At 37.7% G+C, this 16,684-nt stretch overlaps 2 protein-coding genes across 5 annotated transcripts in view; one reads left to right on the plus strand and one right to left on the minus strand.

Annotated features, from left to right (window-relative positions):
- Positions 1-16,684, minus strand: part of b3galt1b (UDP-Gal:betaGlcNAc beta 1,3-galactosyltransferase, polypeptide 1b) — a 57,047-nt gene that overhangs the window by 24,914 nt on the left and 15,449 nt on the right. The window lies entirely within an intron of this gene.
- Positions 1,065-6,910, plus strand: LOC137133581 (uncharacterized). Of its 3 annotated transcripts, XM_067517345.1 has the most exons (6): positions 1,065-1,461; positions 3,098-3,233; positions 4,536-4,748; positions 4,867-5,943; positions 6,074-6,242; positions 6,444-6,910. In XM_067517345.1, the coding sequence occupies exons 3-6, from the start codon at positions 4,538-4,540 to the stop codon at positions 6,571-6,573; spliced, it is 1,587 nt and encodes a 528-aa protein (XP_067373446.1). In that variant the 5' UTR covers positions 1,065-1,461; positions 3,098-3,233; positions 4,536-4,537; the 3' UTR covers positions 6,574-6,910. The 3 variants fall into 3 exon arrangements, with proteins under 3 accessions (XP_067373446.1, XP_067373448.1, XP_067373447.1); XM_067517347.1 differs by lacking the exon at positions 6,074-6,242 and having other exon boundaries at positions 1,068-1,461; positions 6,444-6,581; XM_067517346.1 differs by lacking the exon at positions 1,065-1,461 and having other exon boundaries at positions 1,517-3,233.

Genomic DNA, 16,684 nt, shown 5'->3' on the forward strand with positions numbered 1-16,684 from the left:
GAGATATATAAAGTAAAAAGTATTGGTCCTAACACAGAGCCTTGTGGAACTCCATAGCTAACCTTTGTGTACATGGAGGATTCATCATTAACATGGACAAATTGAAATCTATCAGATAGATAAGATTTAAACCAACCAACATAAAACATGTTATTATAGTTAGAAAGTATGTGTTTGACTTGTCACTGTATGTAGTGTTTCGGTTGTATGCAATCTGTAGCAGCTATAGCTCAGTTTGTAAGGCAGCCGTCCACGACCACAGGGTCAGTGTTTCGATTCCCCTCAAACGGCCATTTAACTAAACCATACCCTGAAGTTTTACTGCTTAAACTTAGCCAGTATTGTTTCTTAGCATAACCTTACCCTAAGGTTGTTTTTTCTAACCATAACGCAGTTTTGTGTGTATATAAAGTCTCTGTCGTGACATCAAATGGTGGGACTCATGAAGTGTCCTTTAGTGATGCCTATCTTAGCTATCATTGGACAAGAGGCAGGGTACAGGTACTGAACAGGTCTCCAGTCTGTCTCAAGGCCTACACAGATAGACATACAACCATTCACACTCACATTAAATCCTACGGGCAATTTAGAATCACCAATTAATCTAATGTGCATACCTTTGAACTCGGGGAGGAAACTGAGATACCTGGAGGATACAGCTGGCTGTGGCTTTAGACCAAAGGCCTTCTAGCTGTGAGGCAACAGTGCTAAAGATTTCACCGCTGTGCTACCCAAAGATATGCCTCCCCTTACATTAATCTGAACCCAGTAACATTTACAATTAGTTAATGTGAAATGTCTCAGTGAAGAAAAAGACTATGTGACAAAAAATGGGAAATCTATGCTGACACTGCAACCTAAAGTAAAAATGTTGATATACAGTAAAGTGTGTTATGCTTATGATTAAGTGACATATGCTGTTAATTTTTGGCTCATAACAACAGAATAAATTAGTACCAATAACAAGAAAAACTGTATATCCAAAAAAAATATAATTATTTTTTTATAATAAGAAAAGCAGCTTATGCCATTATAATGAGATATTTCAATTTAATGGATGTTCTGAAACACTGAGATAATTTTCATGACTTAACAACAAACTGATCATAAAATGTTTAAGGTGACAATGTTATGCTTATGTTCTATACAGTAGCTGTTAATTTGTTTTACATTTTTCATGATAAAATTAAAATTTTCTTAAGTTAAGTGATTATGGCTATTTTAAATGTAACAGTAATCGTTTTCAATTTTGTGACATTCCCGCAAAAATAAACATTCTCGTCTCAAGTTGAGCTAGTCTCGTCAAATCACAGAGCAGCAGCGTGTTTTTCCGTTCTCTCATTGGACTATTTGATTATCGCGGGAGCAGCGATCTATGGGCGAAGTGCGCGCTCAGTCTGTCGCTGCATGGATTTGTCTGTACGGGAGGACGTGGAGAATCACGAGCTATAGCATTGTTTGGTAAGCTAAAAATTTATTTTCTTTAAGCTTGAAATAAATGACCTTATTTTAGCAAAATGCTAGCTTATGGTTTTGAGCGAGGGTTTATTTTCTAGTTTAGAATAAGGCTCACTGACTGGGTCCGTATAATTAGTGGACGCATGAACTTGGACTGTTTTTTTTGGCAGCATTATTTGAGGGTGAAAATGTTCTAGGGTGAAAACGGACGGTTGTTAGTGGTAGTTTGATTAAAAATGAGTAAAATTATCTGCCGTTTTTGCAACAAAACACTACAGACTTTGAGGGGTTATGTGCTGCATTGTAGAGTTCATAGGACCGAACCCCATTGTTTTTTCACATGTGTCGGCACAGACTGCAAGCGGACATTTTGTTCTTACGCAGCTTTTAAAGCTCATTTCTATCGAGTTCACAATGTGCCTGCTCCCTCTGGTACTGCTAAAGCAGTTGTTACAGATTTCAAATGTGCATTTTCGCTGTGTGCGCACCAATTTCAAACAGTGAAAGAACTGATATCCCACTTAAAGGAGCATATAGTGGAGGGACGAGTTGTGTCGTGTCCAGTAGCAGGTTGTAAAAATACGTTCACCGTGAAATCTTCATTCACTGCACATATGTCCAGGAAGCATAAAGCATGTTCTATAGAAAGCATAAGTGACATCTACAAGGAAGCTAATTCTGTTGTCACTACATGTGAAGATGTTTCCCAGAGCTTAAATGATGTAACAACAAATGAAAGCACTGATTTGCCAGAGAATTTCAGTGCGACCTTTCTTAGGAATATATGTTTGTTTTATCTAAAACTGCAAGGACAGCACCTTCTTCCAGCCTCAACAATACAGACGATTGTTGAAGAGATGCAAAATCTGCATGAGATGGGACAGGATTACACTTTAACTAAGCTACATTTACTTTTAAAAAATGACATGGGTCTAACAGATGATGCTGTTGCTAAAATTATTGATTGTGTAAAGGATTCAGATCTCTTCTCTGTCTGTCATCAGGGGCCGCTGAGAACAACATATATAAGAGCTCAGACATTCAAAAAGATGTTCAAATACATTGGGCCTAAAAAAGTCATGTTAGGAACAGATGAAAATATGACGCAAAAGTTTGCTTACTACATACCAGTGAGAGAAACGTTAAAAAGCTTATTAGAATCAGAATTCTGGAAGAATTTGTCCCAACAGTTTTGTGAAACAGACTCAGAGGATTTTTGTGACATTAGTGATGGCCAAAACTTTAAGACCAACAAGTTCTTCACAGAAAATCCAGGATGCCTAAAACTAATTCTATACCAGGATGCCTTTGAAATTGTGAATCCCCTCGGCTCTGCTAAGAAGAAGCACAAGGTTGTTGCAGTCTATCTTTCTGTGGCAAATTTACCTACTCATATGCGGTCAAATACTGATTACATGTCTCTTGTACTACTTTGTGGAGAGAATGACCTAAAACAATTTGGAAGTGCTAAGATTTTCTCTGAGATGTTGGTAGATTTAAAAGAGTTGGAGGACAATGGGATAACTATAGGTGATGAAATAATCAAAGGGGCTCTGTATTGTATTGCTGGTGACAATTTGGGTTCACATAGCATCGGTGGATTTACTGAAAACTTTAGTAATTCTCAGTACTTTTGCAGATACTGTGAAATCACACGAAGTGAATTTCAAAGTGATGATCCAAATGTATGTGGCCCACAGCGTACTCCTGAGAATTATAATTCTGCTGTTGGTGATCTACAAATCAAAGACGTCCAGAACAGCAAAGGCATAAAGGTAAACTCAGTTTTCAATGTTCTGAAATCATTCCATGTTTGCCAGCCTGGCCTCCCACCTTGTTTAGGTCACGACATTTTTGAAGGTGTCCTATCCTATGATGTTGCACTATACCTGAAGTACTTTATTAAGAAAAAGAAATGGCTTACATATTCGCTTTTGAACCGGCGCATGAAGCAGTTTAAGTACAAAGGATCTGATGCTCTCACAAAGCCATGTGCTCTCAACTCTGAAGCATCCAAGCTTTCAGGTCAGGCCGTTCAAAATTGGAATTTGTTAAGGTTGTTGCCTGTATTAATTGGTGACAAAGTGCAAAATCCAGAAGATGATGTGTGGCAGTTAACTCTCCAACTTAAAGATATTGTTGATATGATTTGTGCACAAAAGATTTCAGTGGCACAGGTAGCTTATCTTGAAATTATAGTCCAGGAATATTTGGAATCAAGGAAGTATTTATTTCCTGAGAGTCCACTAAAACCAAAACACCATTTCTTGCGCCACTATCCGGCCCTAATTTTGAAATTTGGTCCCTTGATTCGATTGTGGACGATGCGTTTTGAAAGTAAACACAGCTACTTCAAGAGGTGTGCCAGACATCTCAAAAACTTTAAAAACCTTTGCTCAACTTTATCTGAAAGACATCAGATGTTTCAGGCATATCTTTTAGCTGGATCAGGATGCAGCCAGCTTCTGCAAGTCAAAGACAGTTGTACCTTTTACCCCAACCTTTACAGTGATGCAATTAAAAAAGCAGTAAGAGAGTTTGACTTTTCAGGACACAATACTAGCGTTTCCACAGAAATACAGTATAAAGGCACATTATATAAAAAGGGGGATTTCCTTGTGTCAAAAAATGAGGAGTCCATGGAATTTGGTGAGCTGCTTATTATTTTAATTAAAAACGATGAAGCTGTCTACTTGCTAATGGATATACACAAAGCTGACTATCATTCTGAATACCATTTGTACTCGGTGACAAAACAGAGTACAAGGACGCAATGTCTTAACATTAATGACTTGGTAGATTTTTATCCATTACCATCATACGTTCTTAACAGCCAATTAGTCATTCCACTGAAACACAGTGTGTTATCAAAATAAATGTGATTTTTGTAGTGGAGAAACCGTAGTATTGCACATATATACTTACAGAAAGTGACAGCAGTTATTTTTTTCTTCCTCTAGATGTACAGAGATTAAAAGTGAAAAGAAGAGGCTTCTGTCATCTGTAGAAATGTCTTAATTTATTTTGTCTTCTTTCATTTGTAATCTTGAAAATCTGTCATACTTCTTTGATTCCAGAAATGACTGACTTGGAGCAAACATTTCTACGCACCGCCATCACTGAGGTCATGCCTGACCTCCCGGATGCAGTGAAAGATATTCTTGAAGAAACCTTACAGTCCCTTGGGGTCGAGACGTATGATGATTTTTCATTTATTGAGGAAGCCGATTTGCTGTCGGCATTGAGGCCAATTCAAGCTCGCAAATTCCTTGCTGCTTGGAAGCTGAAATGTAAGCAAAGTATTGCAGTACAGAAGGCATTCAATGGCCAAAATAGTCTTTGTAAAAGATTGAGAAATATAAAAATATTAACATGTGTCACTGAAACCTTTTTCTGTGTGTTTTGCAGGCCAGACACCTGAAACTATTAGCTCATCTGTCAATGCCTCGCCAGTACCTGTAACATCCTTTCAGTCTCCTTCACCCAGAAGTTCTTCCTCAGCCTCTTCCAACAGCAGCCAAAGTCCAGGTGTAGACTGGATGGATACTTTTATGATACCATGGGATAAGTTCCCAGAAGAACTGATGCAATCATTGGAGAGAGGGAAAAGACCAAGCCCTAAAATGAGAAGGGAGATGGTCCGGATTTTGGTTCGTGAGATGATGCAAGTAAGTTCTTGCATAAGTAAAAGGAATACTACTGAAATAGCCAAAAAGATTGTGGCTAAATATCCAAATTCTCTGCAAGATGTTATAGAGGGAGATGTGATTGGCCCAGGGTATCACTCTCTAGTCAAGCAAATGCAAAATAGGATAGAGAATGTGAGGCGGCCTACGACCCCAAAAATAAGAAAACGAAGGCATCGCACTGATGATTCTGACACAGACGAAGTCCCTCCGGAGCAAAGAGCCGCAATTCAAGACACTTATGGATGCATTAATTGGGATTTAAAATTCCTGCCCCGTGGAGAGACTCTAGAGAGTCAGCAGGAAAAGAAAGAAAAACTGAAGAAGATGGATCAGCAAGCAGATGCAAATGCGGAAGAGGTCAAATGTCTGATGAAACTGACTTTTTACACACAGCGTAAACAGGTCAACCAGGGGACAAATATAAAACACCTTCAGGAAGAGTGGCCATTTTGGTTCAAGGAACTTGGCATGGCAGTCCACTTCAAGGAACTCACTGGTATTGGACTTAAAGAAACGTTCATACGGAATGTTGATTTGAAGGGGAAACGACTCCTGAACTACATGAATACGGTTTGTGTGAACAAAAGCAAAAGGTTTCTACAGGATGTAACAAAGTTTAAAGTGCTGAGAGGACAGATGAGTGGTTGCTCTGAGGATATTAAAGAGATAATGCTGCTCCTGCTGTCCTACTTTGATGAGAAGGAAGAAGTCATGTTCTGCTATGTGGATGGCGTATGCCTGGCTGGGGAAGTACAGATGGATCAAGTTCAATTGACTCCCACCATTGTTGTGTGTGGTAAGTAAACATTGTTTTTCTTACATTTCTCTATGCTTTACAAATTGTTTCATGAAACATTTCAGGAACATTGTCCCATCGTAATTTTTATTTAATTGTGTGTTTTTATTTGCTTGCTTTTGCTTTTTAGGACAATCCTGCTTTTCCTCAAGACGTTTTATGCTGAGTGTTGATCGAAACATTGTGCATGACAATATAACCTGCATGGTTTCTGCCATTTGCATGATGTTTGGGAGCTATTATTGCTTTAACATCCATTACCCATCACAGCTGGCATCAACCCTGGAGTTTTTGCAGAGGTGTGTCTTTTAGATGGGCTTTATCCAACATACTCACATTACTGAACTTAAAGTAGCTACTCCGACCTGTTGTTGGGGGACTTGTCATTTTACCTTTCACTGTTTTGTGTCTCTAAAATATTAGCTAAAATAAAAAAAATTATGGTGCGTGTGGTTCCCATCAATAGTAATACATTTTTTCTTTTTCTTCTCTTTTCCAAGGTGTTTTTTTTCCATCAACCCAGAGAAGGGTACTAAAGTGGAGAAGACCAGCACATCCCGTCTTCATGTGAACCCCAGAGTGCTTACCTTGATTCAAGAACTTTCAGACCATGAGTGGCGTGATGTTTGAATATGGACTGAACTCAGTAGAATTTATGGCACATAATGATGCCCTACATGGAGTTTAGAGGTTAGTTTCACCTCATTATCTGCTTAGTTCTTCAAGCTCAAGAAACAGAAATTTTTAACTCCATTGTTACTGAGTTTTAATATTGTTGTATTTAATTTTTTTTTTATGTCTCTTCTTCATTTTGAAGACTTGTTTAAAGATGTTTTAGTTAAGGAAATGCAATCCTTAAGGGAGGAAAAATAAGAGTTGGAATAACAAAAGTTAAAAATGTATTTGTCCCTATGACATTTTTTGAGTAAAGCCTCCCCCACTTTTTTCCCAACTTTGGTATTTCAGTTCAAAAAGCAGGATTGTAAATGTATCACATTCTTTGTGATATGTACTTTACAAATCTAAAAAACAAATACATATGCTGAGAATTAACTTGAATGAAAATGATTAACTGTTTTGAGATGAATAAATTCTTGGAATGGCAAGTTTATTTCTTTTTTCTTTTTGTACAATACCTCCATGCTTGATCTGTATTGCCTAGGTTATATTAAGATTTCCTCTGCAAGTCAAATATAACAGGACAATCCATTTTAAATAAAATGATCGAACTTGCATGTAATGTATGTAGAGAAACTATTTTGGACAGAGCAATGATCCTAGTGGTCTTTAGTTTTTGAGATTGATACTGAAAATTATTCAGAACGGGATTTTATGCCTTTAAACTGCTCAATACATTTTGTAAAAAATTACAGTATTTAGATGTTGCTTTTTCTGAAAAACTCTTGTCATTAATACTGGAGAAGACACTACAATCCACACAACATTTGATTAAAATTTGCGGAAAAATTCAGTTAAAAGACAGCCTTATAAAGAGGATTTTACAGTTAAATTGTGTTGCGTGTTATTTCTCAATAAAATAAAATGGGATTTAATGTAAAATAAGCGACAACTCTATGTAAATATAACTGAAATAATCTGTAGTTTTTACACCATTGTCATGCTAACACAGCAGATAGGAGCCGTTATATTTACAGATTTAAAATGTAAATTTTTTGTAGAATTTCAACAGTTTTAAACTGTAAAATATACATTTTTTCCTGTAAAGATGTTAACAGTGATCCTGTTTTTTTTACAGAATTATTCTGGCAACCACAGCTGCCAGTTTTTTTCCGTAAAAACAACAGTTTTTTTTTTACAGTGTGGCTTAAGTTCTCTACTTGAACTCATGCTTATGTCAGGTGCCTTAATCTGGGCCCACATGTGGGACCATGAGTAGGCAAGACATGATAAATGCTCTCTTTAATAACAGCCTTGAGTTTAAAGACCATGCAGCAGGTAAATGAACAGGTGCACAAATAAACTAAAAGTCAATTAGACAAAAAAGTCACTTGTCCAAAAGCAAACAGGGTCAGGAAATGTGTGAGTGGGGCTATAAACATAATCTGCAGAACCCAGAATGGCTCGAAGACGGTGGACATTAAAGAGGGTTTGGTCAAATATTTCACTAACCTCTGTCATTAACCTTTGCCGCTGTCCTCACACTCACTACGGCCATACAGCATCGCTACTTGTAACATTTAGCCCTGTAATTATAAAACAAGAATATAAAGCAACATATTTCCTGAATGAGAGGTCAGTCCCATCCTCACTCTCAATTGGAGCCCCTCGCGAAGGAGGCAGGTTAATTCTTGCCTGGAAGTGAATGTGTTCTGCCTCGTTTCACATACACATGATTAGGGAGCCAATTTTCATATGACTGCTGCATCAGACACAGATCTTGACAGTTATACCCTATTGCACTGCCTAATTTCAGATTAAATGTACAAAATGTCATTACCACATGTATTCCTCCATTTAAATGTTCTCAGAGTTGGTGGGTTATTTGTCCAGATGGCCACTGAAACACTGAGTGACCTGTATCATCTCAGCTCAGGTGGCAAAATGGACCTCATGGTTATGTGTTATGAATGAAATGGAAACTCCAGCTGTCGTATGGTAGAATCAGCTACAGATCATCAACCTTGGAGTTGGCACTGATTTCTCTGAACACACTTCTTGACATGGGCCGTTGACCCAGGCTGTCCAGTTGATACTCATCCTGTACACGGTATATTAAAAGATCCAGTGAATTTGAATTTGCTCTTAAACAAAGTTAATATAGATGCTTACCAGTACTACAGGTACTGTGCCGTATATGGCTAGTTGAAAATTGTTATATATGCTAATCACAATATTTACAATATTTAGTATAATAAACCTAATCTCATCACCCTGTTAATAGGGGTCTGTAAATGTGTGGTATAAGAAGCCAGGCACTGATGTATTGATGGTATAAAAGCAACTGTGGGAGCTGCACATGTGACAGGAAGTAATTAAGCTTCCATTACACAGAGCAGCTCATCTCTGCACACCATTAATGCACTCAAAAGGTTTTCCTCCTGTGCGCTCCAAATGGACAGGCACAGCTGATGTAAATACCCGAGCATGACCCTTCTGCGGTAACATCAGTATTCATAATGATTCATTATGCAATGGAATCTGGCAGTTTCGTCTCATCATCTGCAACTGCAAAGACACCTTTGTCTGAATACTTTTATCCTCCCCTGCTCTTTCAGTCCTTTGCCAGTGTGAAGACGATCACCAAGCGTTTCTATGAAACATGCCACCAGTTGATCAGTTACACTCATATCATCCTAGTCTCATGTTAAACAACTGAATGAAGAAAGGGATTATCACACTGTACACCCACACATTCACACTCAGGTCAAACCAAGTGTTTTATAAACAAGGACACAATCACACAGCACACACAACGAAGACTCCAGTTACTTTTGCAATAAAACAGCTGTGTCTCTCAAAAAGCACAGGTTCTCTTCGATTCACTGCCCCTCCATCTCCCTCACTCCCAAAGCAGTGTCATGAAATATGCATTCACATTCAATATGTTGGGATCCAAAGTCAACACACGGAACCAAAGGGATAGCCTATTTCCTTTGCAGGTCCCAGTAGTGAAACCTGCTTCTTCTAGCTTGCAGCCCCTTCTCATCAGCACAGTGCTCTGGATAATTTATAATATAAGTTAAAGATGTACAGCAAACACAGCTGTCTACCATGTGTCCCTCTGTCACAGGCTCACCTTTTTTTCTGTTTATCACCAAACGAAAAATGGGACATTTTGATGGTTAGTGCGGAGATTTTGTTGCCATTACTCTCAAAACTCAATGTTCTCCTTTGTTGGCACTGGATACATATTTTCCACAACACACTGAACAAAATCCTGTACATCTACAGTATTCTATGTATTTTTGAATTGTTGCATTTTGTGACATGAGTTTGAGCAGAGCTGGTTGAGAGACTCAGTGGGAGTAGAAGCAGGCCACGGAGATGGATAATGGGAAACATGCAGCTCCTGGTCTCCTATTACAGGTACAGGAAGCTAACACAAGGCAAGTGTAAGGAAATCTGTTCAGAAAAGTTTAGCCTGCTCTGACACAGCAAGCAAGTGCCATGTGTGGAGAAAGAAACTATTACTGTGCAAAAACCCATATAAATTGCAAAGCAAATGGATTCAAAATGTGTCCGTGTGTGAGCGCAGAGGTTGAACTCTTACTTTGCAGTGCAATGACAGAGACTTGCCAAAATAAACAGTTTTCCACAAAATCAAATTCACTTTTTTATACATGAAACATAATTGCAATGAGTATTTAAAAATAAAGACCTACTTAGAAACCCTTTAATGTTTGTCACACATATATAATTAATGCATCAAAAATATAAAAGCCATCCAATAATTAACCTACTCACAAAGACAAATGGCATATTCAACATAAATCAATATATGACTTTGGATTTCTGGGTATCAGTAAAATGCAATATAGTATGTCACTTCCATCATGAAAAGCATCAGCAAGTGGAAACAATACCATCTTCATTTCTTGTGATGCAGCAAGAGTGTGATTTATGTCTACATCATTAGAGAAAAAGCTTGTGCCATCTGAAGTGTTGTTCAAGGCGACATATTCAGTTCAGTGGGCACAGTAGTCTAAGATGATGAATGAAAAGAAAAGTGGAGGACGACATGGCGAATGTTGCACCAAATCCATGTGTTCTATTCTATTTTCTTTCACCTGAAATATCAAGGCACGAATGTGTGCAAAGCCTTCGCCTCAAATTGAAAGTGACAGAAACCCTTGAATAGATATCAGCAATTCTTTTGTGCTTTAGTTGTATTTTCAGCCTAGTTGATGCACTTTCAGCTGTTGGGTATAGTAATTATTGTGCTTTAAGCCGAAAGCACCTACACAATATATAGCATACAAGATACGCTGAAACTAAGCCATTTTGGCAATGAGACATGGTCTGCTAAGTGACGTGCAAAGAGATTAAGTATGTAAATCAACATAATGCAATGTTTATAGTTGGGGCAAAAAAAATTAAATAAAATAAAACAACATGAAAACACAAGCAAAACTAAAAATGCTGATGTGCTGAGCCAACAGCTGTTCACAAATTCTATACTCTTGTTTGAAAAATCTTCAGGATATAACTTCTTGATGACTCTAATGATAATTTTCACTCACCACCACAGCAAGGAGCAAACACCAATTAGTGCAATTATTCAGAGAAAGCTTCGTTCAGTTTAGATTGCATTAATATTTGAGCATTTTCACCCATGAAAATCCAACCCCAGGTCTAAACCACGGTTCATGTTTTTGTTTACCGTAAACATTTGGTTTGTTTTGATATCACATTGCAATTTTGGTAGCGCCATAGCTAAACCATGTCCTCATCACCTATGTGGACTTTTTCTTATGTTATCCCAAACTTTAATGTACTGTTCATGTACTTTATTTACCTTTAAGAGGGATTAATATGCTATCCTCACATGTCCACTCTTGGGCATTTTAGCATGGTTTTTCTTTACTTCTCCTTTGAACTACTTTGAAATCAAATATCTCAACTCCCACTTCCATCCCCAGGTTACCGTAATCGATTCCAAAAAAACAAAGCGACTTACAAGCAAGTAGCAGACACTAGGGACAACTGTGGGGTTCAGTGTCTTACCCAGAGACACTTGAACTTGTAGCCAGGAGGACCTTGAGTCAGACCACTGACATTGCTACAGCCCCATTTAATGCATTTGATCTAAAAGCTAAATAACAAACAATACAATTTTATGTCTACAAGTCTTTTTAACCGATTTCAGTAACTGGGTATGTGACAGATTAACACATACCATTACATACACATTTTGAGAAATGCCCATATTTGTTTTTTTATTGAGAGTGTGCACTGACACAGACAGCATAAAATCAAAAAAACAAAAACAACAACAAATGCTAAGTGAAGGTCAAGAAGCAGTGTCTTCTGGTACTATATCAGATTATTGATCTATTGCAAGTTTTCATGGCTTTCCAGTAACATGGTTGGGTGCTTATAAAGTCATTCCACAGTTACCTGATTATGCAGCTTCTCTGGGTAACCTGGTTAATTAAGTGCATGTAAACACTGTCAATGACAGACAGGGGACGAAATTAGGGGGTAAGAACAGGAAAAGGTAGGAAGCAGTTCACAGACTATACTTGATTACTTTAGATCAATAGCAACAGCGTGTAATAAACCATGTCTGTCGTGACTATAAAGTGCAGTCTTCATCAATGTGAAAGATTAAAAAATATGGATGTTATGGGTATCTATCTTGGCAGAGAAATTCTATATCCATCACAGCAGGGCAAAGAAAGTCTCATACTCAAAAGGGAGACGCTAAAAATCAGATGCTCAAAATCAGACAAACCACTGTGCAGGGTAATCAAGAGCCAGAATCTTAACCATGTGAGAGGTATGCATGTTTCCAAATAAAATGATTCTTTAACTATTAATGTACTTTCTTTTCCTTGAATTGCCACCTTTTGCTTTTGTACATGGCTCTGTGCTGCTTCTCCAGTACAATTAAAACGCCCCCTCTGTACTTGAAAATAAACACTACCATTTGTTTTCATGTGGCAGTTTAGCTGCACTTTTGAGCTTCTCCACAGGAACATCAGTTACTTTTAGTGAGCACAGAAAGCGTAAGATTCTCTAAAGACACTGTACCTCTGAGACCTGGATCTGGAATGTATTCAACTAATAATTATGAAATGCTCTAGCTTGCAATTATGAAGCTTCCAAACTGGCAACTTTGAAAAGAGTAATTTACAACAGACAGGACCAGGAGGGGCCAGTTATGGTTCTAAATGGTAAATGGCCACTTATATTTTTTGTCAAAAGTGCTTTTATGAAAGCGCTTTAAATTGTTGATTCTCATTCAACCATTCACACACACACTCACACACCGATGGTGGTGGCTGCCATGCAAGCTGTTCGCCTGACCCACCGGGAGCAACTTAGGCTTCAGTGTCTTGCCTAAGGACCTAAGACCATGCCTGCCTCACCAACTGAGCTACAGTTGCTCCATAATCTACAATTGTAGACATAAAGGCAAACCTATATCATACTATATAAATTACCTAAAAAAAGGTTTAGAATGTTACCCAGTAGCATGTGTTGTCAAAGCAAAAACAATATATTAATATGCCATAACATTTTATGAAAACCCTAGCACATTTATCAGTGTCACAAACTCAGTGGGAACAACTGCCATTTTTTAAAACAGAGAAAATTGTAGATTTCTATACCTTGTTTCCTGCTGAGGTGTATTTGCATTGAATGCAGTCTAGAAGGAAGCATGCTGTGCTTGTAACTCTCCTTGAATCTGAACAGTCTGTCCTCATCCCCGCTGTGCTAGTGAGTCTGGATCTTTCTCAGCTCAGGGTCATTCGCAATGACCTGACAATCTGCCATCATGTCCTGTCTGTTTATGGTCAATTATTTTTCTAATTTACTTTTGGGTCTTGTCATATTTTGTCATGATGCTGCTGTGGGAGGAGTTGATGTTGCTGGGCTATTGTAGAATATGATGGATGCTCGCTAATATTAAGTATAAGTGGGTATGGACTTTTTTCAGCTCTGCCTGGAATGTAAGTGTTTAAAAACACAATGGTTTATACAATGGTTTGTGCATTGTCTGTTGAAAACCAATCACCAAATCATCAAATAGTAATTTCATTTGAACCCGTTTCAGTTAGTAGATCATATTTGATTAGCATGCTAAGTTCTCTCTCACTTTTTCTGTCTTAATTTTTACTCATGATTCTTCCATTTTTCTTCTTTTCAGTCTGCTCTTATTTTTGTCTGGCTCTAGCTCCGTGAAACCCACTGTTAAATTCCCTGTTGCGCTGCCATAAATTAAAAATAAACAATTTGAAGATAGACTATTTGTTGTAAATCCAATTTTACTTTTATATAGTGCATTCATAACTTGTCCATCCAACACTATAGCAAAGACAAGGTGCTCAACTGTCTCTGCAGAGGACCAAACAACTGTTCCCACAGCTGGATCAAGGTGCATATTATATATGACTGCAGCTACAGCTCTAAGAACAGTCCTCCAATGAGGACCAGCAGTACACTCCAATATGGCACAGGAAGTACCATTGTCTTCAAAATGAAGCCACAGTGCCCTAAGGTCCTGTCTGCTCTGGCTCCCTCTGGGCAGGTAGTGTTTGATCATTACAGCACATGAAACACAGTCTCCCTGCTGATCTAGGTGGAACTCCCCATCCAAAGTGCTCAGTAAAGCAATGCTGTTCCCATCTAGGGTCCTTTACCAACTGCTCCTAATGTGACTGCAAATGTAGCCTGCATCCTCCACCTGCGGGGAACATGCAGAGGAGGCAAACACAACCTAGAATGCAAAACCAAATCATTTTACTGCTTTACTGTCTCCCAAATCAGTGTTTCCCTAAACTCTTTTTGGGGGTAAAATTAAATATGGAAAGAAATGGCAAATAAATATGGAAATCAGTCTATAATAGAGTAATGCTACAATGAAGACAGAAACAAAAAATGCTCATTCACTTTCTTGCCAACAGTCAGAGGAACCAATTCTCTAAAAAAAATAAAAAATAAAAAAATAAAACAGAACTTTTTATGAGGTTATTACGTGTTTGAATGTTTCCTGACTGGGTTCAGTATCTTCCTGGAATCTCAGCAAAGGTCCTGCACATAAACTTCTGCATAACTACAAGCTATCCTTTTTACACATCTGTCCAAAAATTGGAGAAATAATGTGTTAATTGGTAAGTTTCTGATGCACAGGAATGTGTAACCTTTGGACAGAGCCAGGCTAGCAGCTTCCTCCTGTTTCGTGTTCAGCTACAATACTTCATCTTCTTATTTGCATAGAGTGACATCAAAAGACTCATCATTCTCATTATTTAAAAGAGGTATATTTATTGTACAGTCTTTCCTTAATGTTGGACTATTACTTTAAGTCTGATTAACAGGAAGATAGACAGACTGCAGCACATGTTGCACATTTTCACAGAAAGGAAAAGCACCAGTAACAAACATTCATATGTTGCTCTAGCGAAACCTGCCAAAAGTCAAAAAATCAACAACAAATCAAAACAATCACACATTTTGTTGTGTGAATTAACAGAATTAACGTCAGTTTTAATTGAACCCACTCTCAGGACGTGGGGATATTCACCGAGTTAGAAGCTTTAAAAATCACTAGAAGACAGATGAAGGTGTCAAAGGCAGTTTTAAGATCACTTAAAATGTACATTATTATTCTAGGTGGAAGTCTGCACAAAAAGCTAACTGCTAACTCTAACCAAATGTATCCCTAATACCAAAGATCTCATCACTAAGTTATGATTATGCAATTAAAACATTCATAATTCATCTGAAGCAAAGCTCTACATTGTCCAAAAAACTGTCTCATTATGCAGTTAATAATTGGGGTTGACAGTCAGTGGTGAGTGAAACAGAACTGCAGAGTAATTACAGAAGTAGATTTATCATAGTTGCTGTATCTGATTAGTATATGTCTTGGCAGTGTATTCAGTGATGAGACAGACTGGAGAGAATGAGTGAGAGGCTGCGACAAAACTACATCTTACTAAATCCAAACCTATACCCAGCTGCAGTGCTATCTTGTGAACTGATTTTCATTTGTTGTGTGAAAAATAGGAAATACAGCTTCAGGCAATTCTGTGTATGCAGCAGCGTTGGAAAAAGAGATTTATAACAAATTCTTCTGGCACTTTTCAACATCAGAATCAGACTGATGGCTGGCAGGTCTTCTCAAAATCAGTTCCCTCAGTTGGATATAGATGCTTTCACTATCTCTCTCTATTATTTTAATCTCACATCATGTTTTATTCCAAACTCTAAGTCTGTGTTGCAAAAAATAAAAAATAAATAAATGCTAGTAGAGAGAAGAGTAGCTCATGTTTTGGTTAAATATATATTCATGTTGCTTCAAGGCCAAATGGCAATTAAGATAATAGCCGACTAAAAACAAACCGGAAGCTAGAATAATGCCTTGAGAGAATTACATCTCAGAAACACACACTGTTCTGTACTGTACATGGATCTAGAGTTAACGTTTTGTTTACCTCGATTCACTTGTTTAAAGAACAATGCATTGCAACAAGACATGCAAAGTCAATTTTACTCAAATCACAAGATTATCTCAAGGGCTTTTACAGACTAACCCTCAGTTAGGAAGCTAGGAAAACTGTAACAAAACAATAATAATAAAAAACAGTTTTACTGAAATATCACTGAAAAATTCCAGCCAAATTTCTGCAAGGCCAGCGGGACATAGTTTTGATTCATCTCAACAGCACAGTTTTTTTTGGAGGCCTGATGATGTCAGGTTACAATACAGCAGCACATCTCAAAAAAGTTGGAACAGGGCAACGAAAGGCTAGAAAAGTAATTGGTGCAAATAAAAAAACAAGTTGAGGACCATTTGACAACTAATTAACTTAATTGGCAACAGGTCAGTAATATGGCTGGGTAAAAAAGGGGCATTTCAAGAGAGGCAGAGCCTCTGGAATGTAAAGATGGACAGAGGTTCACCAATCCGCAACAAACTGCTTTTAAAATTTGTGAAAAATGTCCGAAAAATATCCCTCAATGTAAAATTGCAAAGACTTTGAAGATTCCACCATCTACAGTATATAATATCATCAAAAGTTTCAGAGAATCAGGATAAATCTGTGCACAA

This window comes from Channa argus, chromosome 9 (genome assembly GCF_033026475.1).
Source record: "Channa argus isolate prfri chromosome 9, Channa argus male v1.0, whole genome shotgun sequence".
Lineage (NCBI taxonomy): Eukaryota > Metazoa > Chordata > Actinopteri > Anabantiformes > Channidae > Channa > Channa argus.